General features: G+C 46.2%; 1 protein-coding gene across 1 annotated transcript; it reads left to right on the forward strand.

The window, feature by feature from the left end:
- Window positions 1-1,055: 1,055 nt before the first annotated feature.
- Window positions 1,056-15,090, forward strand: UBE2Z (ubiquitin conjugating enzyme E2 Z). The gene is made up of 7 exons (XM_074342995.1): window positions 1,056-1,484; window positions 3,665-3,737; window positions 5,652-5,839; window positions 8,164-8,275; window positions 10,856-10,968; window positions 11,667-11,757; window positions 13,071-15,090. The coding sequence occupies exons 1-7, from the start codon at window positions 1,162-1,164 to the stop codon at window positions 13,239-13,241; spliced, it is 1,071 nt and encodes a 356-aa protein (XP_074199096.1). The 5' UTR covers window positions 1,056-1,161; the 3' UTR covers window positions 13,242-15,090.
- The last annotated feature ends 1,351 nt before the right edge of the window (window positions 15,091-16,441 follow it).

Genomic DNA, 16,441 nt, shown 5'->3' on the forward strand with positions numbered 1-16,441 from the left:
GGGAATTGAACCCAGAACCTCATGCACGCTAGGCATGCACTCTACTACTGAGCTGTATCATCCCCCAGGACTTCTTTTTTTAAAAGCAAATTTGGCTACAAAATATAATCCAAAGTGAGGCTATTAGTACGAATATTCATAAATGTACCCACATTAGTATGAATATTCAAATGCTTTGCTGCAGAAATAATCAGCGTGTTTGGTTACTGAGTGCTGCCCCAGGTTCTGCTGGGAATGTTAGATTATGAGCCTGTACTCTGGCTAGCGAGAAAAGGGAAAGCCTTCTTTATTGAAGGCTTGTTTTTCTCAGTCCATAGTATTCTTTTTCATCTTACATATCTCAGTAAAATCCTGAGGAATCCTCCCAGGATTTAAACTCACAGCCCCTTGATTCCTGCATATTCAAGGACTTGTGGGAAGAAATACTGAGCTTGGAGTCAGGAGGCTTGATTTCTTTTCACCAAGCTTCTTTAGGTCTGGTTCATTATCCCTATGGCAACGCCTAGCAACAGTGCCTGGCATTTAGCATGCCCTTTATAAATATATATTGAATAAACTCTAAAACGAGATAGTTTTTCACTCGTAGGTTCTGATTCCTTCCTTCCTTCCTCTTGCCGTCTGCCCTCCGTGGGTGAGGGTGCAGGGAGGAAGGATAAATCAGTCTTCCGGACAAGAAGGGCTGTAACGGAGTCAACTCCTCTACTCACCGCCTCCCTACTAGGAAGCTGGATCCCCAGTCCCACCCCTTGGGCATGTCTGAGGGTCACTCCCCTAAACGGGGGAAATGGTCTTACCCTCCTCCCCTTTCAACACCTGAAAATAAAATAATCCTTGGAACCGGGCTCTCAACTATACCTAGGTGTCCACACACGCCTCGGAACCTCCTCCCGCAGAGCGCGGGAGCCGCGCAGGCCCAGAACCCTCGCTTGGCCGGCGAGTTCCGACCCCCGCCCGCCCTGGAGGACCGTGGAGTGGACGCTCTTGCAGAGCGCCTCTCGCTGGTCGGGGCGGGGGTGGGCGGAGCCAGCGCCGCCCGGGCCGTGGAAGCCGAGGGGGGTGGGGACACTCTGGCCCGGCTCTCGGTGGTGCGGGAGCGGGAGGGAGCAGCGGCCGCTCTGGTCGGCGGACGTGCTGCCGAGCAGTCCCGGAAGCGAAGGAGCGATGGCGGAGAGTCCGACTGAGGAGGCGGCGACGGCCACGGCGGGCGCCGGGGCGGCGGGCCCTGGGGCGAGCGGCGTCGCTGGTGTTGTTGGCGTTAGCGGCAGCGGCGGCGGGTTCGGGCCGCCTTTCCTGCCGGATGTGTGGGCGGCGGCGGCGGCGGCGGGCGGGGCCGGGGGGCCGGGGAGCGGCCTGGCTCCGCTGCCCGGGCTCCCGCCCTCGGCCGCTGCCCACGGGGCCGCGCTGCTTAGCCACTGGGACCCCACGCTCAGCTCTGACTGGGACGGCGAGCGAACCGCGCCGCAGTGTCTCCTCCGGATCAAGCGGTGAGCCGGGGTTTTTCCTCCCCCAGCCCCGAGCTCCGGGGCTCGACCTTCCCTGCCCCCCACCCTTACCCACTACCACCGCCCCGCTGCTTCCGCGCTGCCCTTGCCGCGGCCCAGGTCCTGGGCCCACGTCTGGCTAGCCCGGAGCGTCGGGATCCAAGTCCTCTTTCCCCCGCCCCCAGCCCCACACGCACCAAGCCCCTCCTCGAGTGCCCAGGTCCGACCCCGCCCCTCGGCCACCTCCGGTGAGCCCTCCGTCTCCAGTCCGGACACCCTCCCCCATACCTCCCGCCCGAAACCCGACCCTTCCGCGCTTCAGTAACACCCCTTCCCGCCCTCTGCGCCGCCCCTCTCCCCCCTTCCCCACCCCAGCCTTGCTAGATGCTGCCCGGAGGCCCCACCCAGCGGTCCCCTGCGTCGTCTCCTGAGCCCCGTTAGTAACACACACAGCTTGCTTTGCTCAGCCTGAGACTCCAGGCCAGCCTGGCTTTTTCTTCCCGGTCTCCTCAAGTCCCCTCCACAAAGTCCCTTCCCCAAGTCCAAGTCGCTTCCCTCACATGCCTGCAGCCTTCCTTGAAGCACTTTTCCAGAACCCCAAAGCTGTCCACTCTCACACCTGTTCCAGGAACTCAGGCTTCCTCCTCTCACCCTCCCAGTCTCACTTTGGCTTGTAGTGTCCCACTCAAGACTTTCTTTTCTGTATTCTTTCCTCCGGGTCATGTGGTTTACTTTCGGAAGCAAGTATACCCAGTTCAAATATAGGAACAAAGGCCCAAGTCCTTTCTGTGCTTATTTCTTGGGTGACTGATCTTAGATCATATCATTTAGTAGATAATGTTTTTGCGAAAATGCTTTGCACAGAACCTATTGCATAGGAGAAAAGAATGCTTTTTAGCTGCTGTTAATACTGAAACCTGTTTGCTGATGACCAGACTCTTTCTTTCCCCATGCCTCCCATCACAGTCATCCTCATCTAGGTAATCACATTCCCCACATTCCAAGTTCTTTCAGGTATTTCCACCTACCTTTCAAGGTTGTGATAAAAATTAAACAGCATACTGTGTGTAAAGCACCTGGCCCAGGGCCTGATGCAGTTGGCCAACTCCATCAAGGTTGCCGCCTCTAACTTAAGAAACTCAGCACTCTTTTTTTTTTGTGTAAAAGTAGATTTATTCAGAGATGCACACCCCGTAGACAGAGTGCAGGCCGTTTCAGATGGCCAGAGAGGCCACGAGGTGCAGGGTTGGGTGCTTAGTTTAAAGTAAAAGTAGATACACACTCCATAGACAGTGCGGGCCATCTCGAAGGCAGCTCAGCACTCCTTAACTCTTGTACTCCTTCGGCCATTTCAGCCTTCCAGTTCTAACATACCTCTGAGTTTTGCCAGTACTTGTTTTTGTCTCCTGTCATTTATTTGCACTTTTTTTTTAATGTCCCTGTGTACCCTAGCAAATCCCTAGATTTCCCACCTAGAATGTGTTCCTATAGATAACTGCTCACAACTAATTTATGAGCAGTCTCCTAGCAAACCTAGCAATCCTCTCATCTTCTATAGAAGTAGTGTATAGTAGTACATGTCCTCTTCCAGATGTGAGATTCTCAGCAGTTTCAGAGGGTCCTCTCCCTAACCTGAAGAGATCTCTACCCTTTTAGTCCCCTGGGCAAGAAGACCATTATTGCTTCCTGCTAGCTCACTTGCTTCATGTAATCCCCATGCCAACAACGGTCCACTGTGTAGTTTATGGAATTAGTTTTTTAGTGGAGTTGATTATGCCTTCCCAGTTACTGAAAAACGTTCATTCAGCATTCAGCCATAGTACCTGGGAATCTCGGAGGTGGGGAGTGAATGAATTGCCATGTGGGAGGAAATGAGAGTAAATGGGATGTGGCTTTTCCAGGGTGACATCTGATGCTGTTGGGATCTCTGATTTCCACTCCCCTTTCCAAACCCTCCCCCTGAGGAAACAATGCGCCTTTGATAATAATTTGCTCTCTGCTTGCCTGACAAGTACTCAGCTGAGATTTCTCAGCCAGCAAGACAGTGCAAACATTTGTGGTACCAAGCACCACTTTCTCGAACCCTGGCCTTGTTGAGGTGATAAGAACTGCTCTGCTCAAGGGATTCCCCTCTTTTCTCCTCTCCCTCACTCCCTCCCCCACTTCCTCTTGGTGTTATACAGGGATATCATGTCCATTTATAAGGAGCCTCCTCCAGGAATGTTCGTTGTACCTGATACTGTTGACATGACTAAGGTATGTAACTTGGTGGGGTTTGGAGGGTTATTGGGAAATCGGGCCCATAAAGTTGGAAGAGCCTAAAAGAGATTATCCAGCTCACATCTCTTATTACATAGATGAAGAAATCAAAATCCCAAGAGATTAATTGGCTTGCCCAAGGTCACACAGTGAAGTGGAACAGAGCTTTGAACATGTGTCTCTTTTTGGGGTGCCAAAAGGTCCTGGTTGGCTTGGGAAATCCCAGTATGTTTCTATTGTCCCAGCATTCTTTCACTCTCAGAAATGCTCCAGTTTGGATGATAAACTATATGGTCACCCTATTCATTGTGCTACCCAACTCTTCCCCCATCCTTCCGCTCTTGACCTTTAAGTGTGGTGCTGTAAATCAGAAGCCAAGAAGGTTGGGGATGGAGCAGGCTTGAGTGAGCAGTGTTTGTAGTTATAGGGCTTTGTTAAGGCTCCTGTCCTTACTGATTGCTTTGGAATATCCCTTCCACCCCAAAGACCACTCCTCTCTTGTCCACACACAAACACAGAAAAAGCTTAAATTCCTCTGGCATAGATTACCTAGACTTCTCTGTCATTGAATGCTCTACTCTCAGAAGTGAATTTTCACTTAAACTGATGTTGTGAAGAAGTCAGATTACCTAAATCTAGTGTTGTTTAAATGAAAACATAGTTTCAAATTTCTTACAGTAAAAATTCACATTTGGAATTGTTTGTATATCTATTTTGTTTTGAATACGTTTCCCTTTAAATTGATTTTTTCTTTTTATCTCGTTGGAAATGTTGTTTCTGAGACATCTTGTCCTTAGTCAAGTGTCAGTGTTAATATGCTAGTCCCTGGGGTCCTAGAACTGATGTCATGTTGATACCATTTGAGCTTGCTGTTCCAAACGACTGGAGGCTAAAAGATAACACAGGGCCACCAGGGCATGGTAGGGACTGTAGGCTGAGACATTGGATTGCAGGTCCTTTTTCCTCTTGCTGTTTAAATTCAGAGCAGACTTAAGTGCCTAGGAGCCTTTGTAAAAGAAGAAATATAACTGAGTCAGTTAAGGTTTTCCTCTCCTCTGGAAGAAAAACCTTGTTCCATAATCACAGCTGGAGGAAGAGAATTTAACATTCTGTTTTAAGTGCTGCTGATTTTTTTCTTTTTAATTAACCTACAGTGTTGGGGAAAGTTCTGGGGATGATCTGTGGCTCCGAGTGGACCCTGAGTTTCCCCATTTTTCTTTGCATCTTTGACACAGCTGGATGCTGCCTGAGCCACATCCTCCACAGTAGGTTTGATCCTCTACGGAGGAAGCAGATACCCTAGGCCTCCATTACAACCCTCAGCTCTGCACTGTGATTGGCACTGGTGTGGTGGCCTCCAATCCCTTTCCTCTTTTTCATTCATCTTTCTCCCCTTGTGTCACATGGATGGAGGGTGGAGTTGCATCATATGCATGTTTCACCTAGGCAGATCCAAACAAACGTACTCACTAGTTGTAGGTATTGATTTCTTAAAATTAAACGTGCTAGGATAATATCTTACAGATACATATTATGTTTTGCACACTGGTGTTCTATCCATTTGTTACACATAATACTGATCAGGAAAGTCTGAACGAAAAAAAAAAAACATGCTTTAAGGGAATTTTAAGGGGCACTCAAGGGTGGTTTTGGCTAGGTTCAATTTTTACCTTGGGCTCTAAGGTTAGAATGTAACCCCTGAGTAAGATGCCACTCCATTGTAATGAGATTTCTTAAAATTCCAAACATATTTGTTAGTATGAGTGAGTACACACTATTCATTCTGCATAGTGAGGATATGATACGGATATAGTCGAAGGTCCTGCTGCTGGCGTGGGTAGCAAGTGGAAGCCAGGAGGGTTCGGGTTGGGACATCACCTCACAATTTTGAGATGGGGTTTTATTTTGCAGATTCATGCATTGATCACAGGCCCATTTGACACTCCTTATGAAGGGGGTTTCTTCCTGTTCGTGTTTCGGTGTCCGCCCGACTATCCCATCCACCCACCTCGGGTCAAACTGATGACAACGGGCAATAACACAGTGAGGTTTAACCCCAACTTCTACCGCAATGGGAAAGTCTGCTTGAGTATTCTAGGGTAAGAGGAGACTTCTAAGTGGCCAAGTTGGTTGTTAGCAAATAATTACTCTAGGCCAGCCTTTATCAACCAGGGTTCCTCATCTGAACACAGAAAATGATTGGAATGACTATTTCCTCAATTCTCCCCAGGAGGGTACTTGAGTAGTACCATTCTAAATGCAAAAAAGAGAAGTTAATTCACTCCGTACAACGGATGCCTTAGTGAAGTGGTTCACTGAATGTCACAGAAGCACTGGATCACTTACAGCTGTGCGGATTCTGGGGCCTCACCCTGGAGTTCTTACATCAGAAACTCTGGAGGCAGCCCAGCAATCTAGGGGTTCTGGTGCAAACTCCAGTTGGAGAACCACTCCCTTAGGGCATCAGGGCTTAATTCTCTCCGGAGCAGGTTGAGAAAGGCTGCAGATCCTGTGCTATTCAGGATTGTGAGTGTCTTATTTCTGAGTCTCTCATGAGTGGCTTTGGAGGCGGTGGTGGTGATGATGATGATTATGATATTTTAACAACTGAATGAAAAATGTCTGAGGTTAGAAGTCACATCAGATATGAAACAAAAGTTTCAAGTGCATTTTTGTTTCTGGGTGCTACCGAGATTTTGCTTCAAGTAGTTCTGGTCCATTCCCTTTTAACTGCCTTTAGGGGTTAAACATTCTGGAAATAACTTCTAGCATATTCCAGATTGGTCTTTTTAGTGTGATCTGAATTTCCCTAGGGCAGAGAACAAGTAAAAGTTGGAGTTAAGAAAGTTGCCCAAACTGGTTATCCTGTTTCTTTCTTCCTCTCCAATCCAATACACTTCCAGGTTTTTGTGAGGGAAAGGCAGCTGAAACAAACTTCTTTCCTCTACACTGTTCCCCCTCCCCACCCCACCCAAATTCTCTGAGATCCAAGGATATGGTCTGTGATTACAAACAGCAGTGAGGAAGTCCTTTAAAGGAAGTTGTCCTTAAAAGAAGTTTTTATTTCCTTAGGGTATAGAATTGTCCATGCTGGTAAAGAGAGTGGTGTGTATAACCCACCGTGGTAAGGAAATTTAGTTGTTGCTTCACTATGAAACTTGTTCATGAAAGTGTTTTTGTATTAAATTTTCTTTCATTAGGCCAGTATAAAACTTTTGAGCAAACATCAATTCACAGTAGAAACGGGAAGTACAATCGTGGGTGTAAGTGGCAGAAGTGTTGGTTGGAAAAGGAGAAGCTACTCTGAATTTGAAAGTTTGCCGTGGAGAATCAGAGTAGAAAATTCCTATGTGTTCTTAGTTGACTATACTCATTTTATTAGCCTCATTCCTTTCCTCCCTACCTAGGAAGAAATACTGGGCTGACTTACAGAGAAATTGAATGAAAGTTTACCCTGTTGACTTCAGTCTCCAAATACATGACGCTTTAGAGAACCCAAGGTCTAGGGTTCCTGGGGGAGCGAAGCTGAGAAGAAAGGTGGAGAGGCACTGAAGAGCAAGCTCTGAGGAAGTTACTGCTCCCCATCACTTAGTGGCTTTTCCTCAAGTCCAGCAGGAAAGGGAAGTGGCCAGTTAACCTGAACAAACCAGTCCTGGCTCATGTTGTATTTAGCTTCCAGCTCAGGTGTCATTTCTTCAATTAATTGAGCTAAAAATAAATGTCATTAATGTCCAAGCTTCCTTCTTCCTCCCAGTACTCCATCAGGTTTATGAAAGAGAGGAGCAATTTTGGTATTTCTCTGTTGTTCAAGTGTTCTTCATATATCATTTTCAGACCCTCCACAGTGTGGAAGAGCCTTATTCCTTTCCTGTCCTTTGGCAGAGTTGTGTACTCTTCAGAGAACTTACACTCTTTGGGGGCTTGATAGAGAACTGGATCCCCAGTCATCAGCCCCAGCACATGGCCTCTAACCAGATGGCTTCAGTCCCTCCTGGGCCTGTGTGCTCAACTTCTCTCTCCTCACTGGCTCCATCACCACTCATAAAGAAAGAAGTAAGGTCTTTGAGATTCACAGAGGTTAATGTGTAGACTGCCTTTGGAGCTGTTTTCTTACCTTATTTGTTTCATTTTGATGAAGGGAACCTTCCCTGGCTACTGTTTCTTTCCTAGCCCAAAGAAAATCCCTACAAAGTTACCTGGCTTACTTTACCCTCTTTCTTTTGTCTTTGATAAGAGGATTAAGGCAGTTGACTGATTTCTGGTGAATGGGGGTGAGACAGGCTGGGAAATTCCAGAGTACTAATAGTGAAAGTGAAATGTTGAGTCACTTATGATGGTACTGCCAGGCCCCAGGGTACTTGTGCACTGGCCTTTCCCGTCTCTGTGCTTCACGGTCTTCTCTTTCCTCTGATGTGTTTTGCAGTACATGGACTGGCCCTGCCTGGAGCCCAGCCCAGAGCATCTCTTCCGTGCTTATCTCCATCCAGTCCCTGATGACTGAGAACCCCTATCACAATGAGCCTGGCTTTGAGCAGGTAAGACCAGGTGGGCCCAACTCTGGGGTGTGGAATATTGGGTTTTAAGAGATCTGAAAAGTCTACTTGAGCATTTAGGTTTTGGTTTTGGTTTTTCGTCTGGCTCAGCCCCATGTATTAAACTCATCACTGTTGGAGAAAAAAGGATCTGGCATGCCTGCTCCTTAATAGTGATTTTTTTTTTTCGCCCTTATTAAGTTACAGTAACATTGTCAAGTTATTTCCATTTGACTTGGATTAATCTACCATCTGGAAATCAGTGGAGTCATTTGGAAATTAATCCCGAGACTATTCTGGGGGCTCTTGCAGCCAGTGGGTTCTTCTGGATGCCTCCATTCTCCACTGTCCCTTTAAGGTGCTCTCTGGTGACTGCTGAGCCAGACTTGTTTCTGGAGTTACGAAGTACTGTTACCTGCAGAGCCAAAAGAGCAGTCACTGGCTTGGGCCAGAGTATTTTAGTCAGTGCTGCCAAAGAGAAAGTGGAGGAAACTCATATTTTCCAAGAGTATACTATATGCCAGCCACTGCCAAGCTCTTACATATATAATTTCTCATTTAATCCTCATGCTAAGTCTGTGAAGTCAATAATTATTATCCCTATTTTCCAGTGAGGTAATAGTGGCTCAGAGAGGACCATTCACAAAGACACAGATCAGGATGTAGTCCCAGGAGCCCCAAATCTTCAACTGTTCTAAGCCCCTTCCAGAATTACTCATGAGCACAGGAAAAGAGTTCCAGTGATATTCCCCAAAAATAATAATTCAGTTTAGGTGATCAAAACAGCTTAATTCATTTTGTTTGTTTGTTTAAATATTTTTATTGAAGTATAGTCAGTTTACAATGTTGTGTCAGTTTCTGGTGTACAGCACAATACTTCAGTCATACATGAACTTACATATATTCGTTTTCATGTTCTTTTTCACCGTAAGTTACTACAAGATACTGAATATAGTTCCCTGTGCTGTACAGTCTGAACTTGTTTATCTATTTCATATATAGTAATTAGTATCTGCAAATCTTGAACTCCCAATTTATCCCTTCCCAGCCGCTTTCACCCATGGTGACTATTAAGTTTGTTTTCTATGTCTGTGAGTCTGTTTCTGTTTTGTAAATAAGTTCGTTGGTCTTTTTTTTTTACATTCCACATCTGAGTGATATCATATGGTATTTTTCTTTATCTTTCTGATGCTTAATTCATTTTGAAACTATATGAGATAACGAACACTGATGATTCTTCTGTATACCTAAACAAAGGGAAATACCCTTTTAAGAATGAACAAAAATAATTCCCTACACCATCCTTTCCAACAAATAGTGTATATGATTTCAGGAGTAGGTAGAAATGGAAATGGACCTCATTGGCTAACCAACGAGCTGATTTTTTAGGTCTTGTTTGGAAATTCAAGCGATGTGACTTTTATTCTTAAAATTCTCAAACGTTCTTCTGTCACGGCACCCTCTTGTCTTGGTACTTTTTTTCAGTTCCCCAGGCAGAAAGAAATGCCATACTATTCCATTTGTTAAGTAGTTAGGTCCAAACAACTTACTTCTTTCTTAAATAACTACAGTGATTTTGAAAATAGGATATTTGAAAACAAAAAATAGTATGTTTATACCTGTTCTGTGCCACACAACTTTTAAACTCAGATCAGAGTCACCACCCTCATTTCTGTCCCCCCATTTTCATATGCTACTTGCTGCTTATCAAAGTAGTGACTGAAAATCCAGCTTCAAAAAAAGTATGTCATCGAAAGGAATATAATGCATTTTAATGTTAAATCTGAACTACCTGCCTCAATCTAGTAGTTCGCATGGTGTTTGACAGGTATTGAATACTGTGGTTTTCCTCAAAAAGTTTACAGTATCCCACAGTGCCCCTGTGATTTCGCTGTGATGCACATTGGGAACCATGGTGGTAGGCTAAAGCCATGTATATCTTTCCTGTTCACATGTTTTGATAGAGCCAAGGCTCTGATTGACTGGGGTTGGTGATAGGAGGAGGAGCAGGGGAGGAGTTAGAGGGTGGGAGGCCATGCTCTCTTCTGTTCATGCCCACGCTTTCATATCAGCTTTCCAGACCAAGTTCAGAGTTACTCTTTTGAAAATGTCAAGTTCTACTTCTGATGGATTTATAGTAATTAATTCAGTGATGGTGGAACCCTAGAACTGTAAAGGAGTTAACCAGGAAGCATCCTGATAGCTATAGGTTTTTCAGACTGAGACTCTTAACGTCACGTGTGCCTTTTTGTTCTACCATCGTTCTTACATACGATTATTTCCCACTTAATCCTTACCTGCGAGGCCTTTCATTTCAGGCTTCGGGAAATTTGATGTATCTGGTTTGCTGCTTATAGATAAAATGACCCATAACGAGGATGGGTATTGGTATGCATGAGGGGGAGGTGAATGGTCTCAAGGGCTTAGTTGCTCCTTATGGATCTGCCATACAGTGGGAAAGGTATGCCCTTAGCTCATTTGCTTGGGTCACATACCCCGTACTCATCCTGAAGTCTCTTCCCATTGGTTTTTCTTTTTACCTAAATTTTGTACTTGGATACTATTGTATCTGTCACATTGTAGGAGAGACATCCAGGAGACAGCAAAAATTACAATGAATGTATTCGGCATGAGACCATCAGAGTGGCGGTCTGTGACATGATGGAAGGAAAGTGTCCCTGCCCTGAACCCCTACGGTATGTGTCAAGAGAGCCCGCCTGGCACTTGGTATACCTTATGGAGAGTTAGCTTGTTTGTACCTTGGAGAACCTTTGGGGCAAATTCCGGTGTTGGGCACCAGAGGGAGATAGAGAAAGGGGAAAGATATGGTTCCTGCTTTTAAAGAGCAGGTGGCTGAGGGTTACCCGAGAGAAGTTCAAGAGCTTCTTAGTTCTTGGAGAGTGCCAAGCCTGGTGGGAAAGACATCTTCCACGCCCTCAGGGAGCCTCCATTTTTGTGAGGACCTCTTATACAGCCGAATGAGGTGTAGAGCACTTCATAATAAACCCGCTTCTTAGTGTTCACGTTTATTTCTAGATGTTAAAACTAGATGTACCAAGAGTTCATGAAACTTTTCTAGGAGAATTTTGAGTAAGGTTTGGGATTAGGTATGGCCTATGGAAAACAGATGAGACCGAGCAAATCTTGAGTTGAAATTGGGGTTCAAATGATTTGTATTAATAGTCACTCTCATTTTACAACTCCTAGAGTATAAGGGAAATCAACCCTAGGTGGTCAGCTGTTCCTTTTTCCATTTTCCATTGAAAGATCTTTGTAGGAAACCACATCTTGGCTTGGGGACTCTAGCTGTTTAATTTGGCATTAAGATTAGATGGTGAAAGGGTGACCTATTCCCCTCTTGTTCCTAACTTAACCTTCTCTGCTTGTTTTCCAGAGGGGTGATGGAGAAGTCCTTCCTGGAATATTATGACTTCTATGAGGTAGCCTGCAAAGATCGCCTGCACCTTCAAGGCCAGACTATGCAGGTAACACAGCCCCTGTTGCTGACTCCAGAGGCCTTACAACAGACCATGTAAATCCCCCCACAAGGGTGACATCCACATCTCTCATAGAATTCAGAGCCGAAAGGAACCTGGTGCATTTGAGTAGCTGAGGTCCAGAGAGGAGACTGAAGTCATATGGAGTTGGTTCTAAGTTCCTGGTGTAAAGTAGGTGCTCATGAGTAGAATCTGAATCATCCTGCTGCCTGGCCTGGAACTCCTTCCCTTCTTGGTCAGTAGTCTTTTCAAATCAAGAACATTTAGAACTTAGGGATTATAAGGGTCATCTATTGGTATTCCATCTCTAGCTTGGAGGGGTGCTAAGAGGAAGAACACTTAGGGAAACATTGGGTATGCAATTATTCTTGAAAGATTTCCTGTTCCAAGGATGGAAACCAGTTGCTCATTCTCTGACTCTGCTGGGGAAATGTGCTTCCACTTTCAGTAAGAATGCAGAATTTAGGCTTGTTTAAAGGAAGAGGTTCTTATTAAACCAAATTGTAAATAGGCTCAAATATAAGTGACTAGTTGAGAACCCTACTGTGACTGTGGCTTAACATCCACTGGCCCCTGAACATGAGAGTAACATGTGGGCAGAAGTGTGGAAGGGGACAGAATATGAGAGAGAAATCATGTACCTTTTTGTAACTGCTAAGGAAAGTGGGGCTCCACGTGTTTGAATGCTGGCCCTGCTCCTTTGCTGCTGGAATCCTTATTTTTAAATTTCTTTTTTTTATATTCTCCACTCTACCCGTAGTTATTTTTGAGACTTTAAGGACAGTTAACCCCTTCCTATATAATGGTTGGAGATCTTTGACTTCAGAAGAGTGCAGGTGCTTATCCAGAAGTCAGAACCCTTGAGTTTCTGGACCTACCTGTGACCTTAGAAAAGCAAGTTACCCTTTTTGAGTATAGGGAATGAAGGATAATTTTTCCTTTGTATAGTTTGTATGAGGTTAATTGAAAACACAGATACTCCTAATGATTACGGTCCTGGTCCTGAATTTCTCTTCCCTGTTTATCTCCCCTTTACTATGTTCCCCTTCTGCACATTGGCGTGCTTTTGAGCAAGCACATTTTCTTGTTGGCCCAGGCCAGACCTATCTGGGGTGGTGAACGTGCCCCGAGAGTCCTAGCGAGGACGATGATGTCTGTCGTTCGGGACTGTCTACTGTGCCCGCCTCTGTTCCCATGCTCAGATGTTGAGCATGTGATTCACATGGGCCGAAAGCTGCGCTCTCTGGGGTAAGCCACCCAGACTTGAATCTTCCTTCCCGCTTGTCTCCTTTCCCCCACAGGACCCTTTTGGAGAGAAGCGGGGCCACTTTGACTACCAGTCCCTTTTGATGCGCCTGGGACTGATTCGTCAGAAAGTGCTGGAGAGGCTCCATAATGAGAACGCCGAAATGGACTCTGATAGCAGCTCGTCTGGGACAGAGACAGACCTGCACGGGAGCCTGAGGGTTTAGACCCTGCTCCCCTCTCCCCTCCCCTACTCGAGAGTCCCAGCAAAGTCCCTTCCCCCCACCCCAGGGATGGAGAGGCACTGTGTATCTCCCTCCAAATGTGACGTCATCCTGCAAGATGGCAAGAACCAAGCAAGCTCGGATCCCAGGGCGTGGGAGTGGGGAGGCTGTTCCCAAAATGACCTCCTTGGCTCTCGAGCATCTGGGGCTTTGTTCATCCCACATCAGGGGCCAAGGTACCTATGCAGGAGCACCTAGGGCGAGGGCCTCTGGCAAAAACAACAACCAACACACCTCTCCACAGGGCCAGCTCCTTAGGGATAGGTGGGAGACAGGAATTGCAGTTCCAAGAGGGAGTGTGCCCAAGTGATTTATGGGGATATCTGGAAGGGAGATTGGGGTGGGGGGGCTGTCTGTGACACTTACGCAGTCTGGGTGGTTGTCTGTCTTGTCTGTCTGCAGTCTTGAAGCAGGGCTTCCCAATGCCCTTTTCCTCCCTGCCTCTCTTCTCCCATTATTTCCCATGGGCCAGCATAATTTTGTTTTTCCTAATTTATAATCACTGTTCTAGACAGACCAAAGAGAAGGAACAGTGGTGACGTCTAGGCTGCTGCTGAGTAAGCTTTACCTAGCACCTGAGCACCTTTCTCCTCTGCCCCCCATCCCCACACCCATTTCTAGATTTATGACAGAAGGTAAGTGTGACTGGGACTGAACCAAGGTCTTGGTAAAGCCTGCACAGGCACCGTAAGAAGCTGAAAATGCCGTTTGTTCCCCAAATCACCGATTTGAAAAGTTCCCAACACAGGCAGCTGCTGTGTGTGTGGGATTAGAGCCACTATGTAGAGTAATACCTTACAGATTTTCATAAATACTAGTCACAATGAGGTATTCCTCCTGGGGGTGGGGTGCAGGGGGGCGACGGATGCCAGTCCTATTGTATTGTGTTTGGCTGTCCTTGTGTATTTTCACCTCAGCCTGCAGTCCTCGCTTCAAAGCCCGGGGAGCTGTAGGGAGCAAGGGTAGCCAATGGCAGAGGGGATCAGGGCTGGGACTCTGAAGACTCCTCCCCTTCCCTCCCCTCCCTTCCCCCGCCCCTCCCAGCTGCTCTTTGTCACTGGCTCTGATGGGTGTTTGCCTGGCTGTGTTGCTTCTCTCTATTTAGCTGCAGTGATCCTTTAGCTGGTTGGCTCAGAAAAATGTGCTTTAGGTGCCCTGTGATACTGGGCTTCGAGGGAATCCATCCTTCCCCTTTTGATGTGTTCTCCCATACTTTCCGGATTCTTACTGTTGGGGCTCCCGGTGGGGTGTTGGTGATCCCCCTGACGCAGGGCCTCAGTCGGTATCCAGCTACATGTAAGGGAGAAGATAACTTGTACCTGCTCTGCCCGCTGCTATGGGAGGCCTCTGCCTTGTGGATCATGGGACTTACTGGGGGAGTTGGGAAGGGGGTTGGGCACAAAGGAGAATGTCCTACTTGGGAGAGCAGAAAGTGAAGAAACTGGACAGAAAGTGGGCTTGCGGGGTGGAAGTTCAGCTTGGATACCTGAAGGCTGGGTCTCTTCACAAGGAGACTCAAGAAGGGACCCTGCTTCCAGTTTCCCTCTTCCATTCCCAGAGCTAGTACAGGGCTTAAAATAATGCCCTTGGTCAGTTGGTCCAGTGTTGTCTGTCACCCATTTAAGTGTTCCCACTTTCAAGTGACAATCCTCTCCTGGCCCTGCCATGGGCAGAGCATGTCTGGCATACTAGCCTGACTTTTACGCCCTAATCTTGAGTTGAGGAAATATATGCACAGGAGTCAAAGAGATGTCTTTATATCTGACTGTACATAAATGAAGTTTTTTTTTTCTTTTTGGTGCAATAAAGTTTGTTTTGGCAGAAGGAGGAAGCGCTTGTGGGTGTGGGAGGGTTTGTGTAAAAGGAAGAATGGGATCATGACAACCACACCTCTCCCTTAGGCCTGAAACTGTCAGGGATAAAGATAGTGCTCAGTGGAAGCTGAAAACCTGTGTTACATCACGCGGGTGGAAGCAGGGTTATGGCAACAGGAGCTCCCCATCAGTCAGAAATAGGGTCGGTCCTGTTTTGAGGCCTTGGCAGTCAAGGAGAGGAATGCCATCTTTGCCTCGGTTCCTTCCAAAGAAATACTTGTTCAGAAACTGGCAAGTGAGCATGTCCTGCAAGGATGGGCAGAGGTAGCGATGGGCTTAGGCTGTATCCCCTTGAAGGTATCTTCGTATGAATAATCCAAACTGTTGGGTTTTCAGCTTTCTGGTACTAAACCAGCCCTTCTTAGGAATTTAGAATTCAGACTGTTAAGACTGGGTTTCACTTGCAGCTCATCAGTACCTTCTGTACTTGCTTTGGAAAACTTGTTTTCTGGTTTCTGGAACAGGCTTTTCCTCTTGGCCAACCATGTGTGTAGGAAGAAATAATAAAACGACCTACCTGTGCCGTGCAAAGCTAGATACGGGAGACTGTGCGCTCTGGGGTTAATGGACCTCAACTCTAGCTTTGGTCTGTTTCTTAAGCTGGTGGCCCCAGGCAAATTAGATTCCTCTCCTACAAAGTTAGGATACCTACTTAAGCTTTTAAGGTTGCTATGAGGAATAAATAAGGTGTATATAAGACTGGGTGTAGGGTAGGTGTTAATAAATGATTCCTTTTCCCACCACGAAGGTTAGAGGGACCTGGTGATCATTATGGGAGGGAAAGCTAGTGAGGAACTTGAGAAACGATACTACATCCACTATTGGCTGATTCCCCTCAATTCCACTGTTTTCTCTAATCACCATTTAACATTAACCTCTATTTCCTTCACACTCATAGCTGAATCTGCCATAACCTGGAACCTCTACAGAGAAAGCTAGAAGAGACTGAAAAAGTGAATATTATTTACGGGTCCATTAGGGTCTGCTCATTTGAGATAAAGAATACTTTATAAGGAAGAGGTCTGAATTTACAGAAGCTCTAATTTTATGTCTCGGGGTTATAGAGACTAGACTGGCCAGGAGACAGACGGCCTTCATCCTAGGCCCAGCTCTACCATGAACTCGTAGATGACCTGTGCAAAAGTCATTTTATATGTGCTTGCTGTTATCTGTGTTACTCAGGTTATCCTTAATGGATAAACAAGGTTTTCTCCAATAAAGATGCAATGTGAAGGCACTTTAAAAAAATAAAATAATGGATGAAGAATA

This window comes from Camelus bactrianus, chromosome 16 (genome assembly GCF_048773025.1).
Source record: "Camelus bactrianus isolate YW-2024 breed Bactrian camel chromosome 16, ASM4877302v1, whole genome shotgun sequence".
NCBI lineage: Eukaryota > Metazoa > Chordata > Mammalia > Artiodactyla > Camelidae > Camelus > Camelus bactrianus.

Excerpts from the sequence above, each read along its gene's own strand:
- UBE2Z (XM_074342995.1), top strand. The coding sequence starts at position 1,162 with ATGGCGGAGAGTCCGACTGAGGAGGCGGCGACGGCCACGGCGGGCGCC. Across the intron at positions 5,840-8,163 it reads GTCTGCTTGAGTATTCTAGG|TACATGGACTGGCCCTGCCT; the intron begins GTAAGAGGAGAC and ends TGTGTTTTGCAG. Across the intron at positions 11,758-13,070 it reads TTCAAGGCCAGACTATGCAG|GACCCTTTTGGAGAGAAGCG; the intron begins GTAACACAGCCC and ends TTTCCCCCACAG.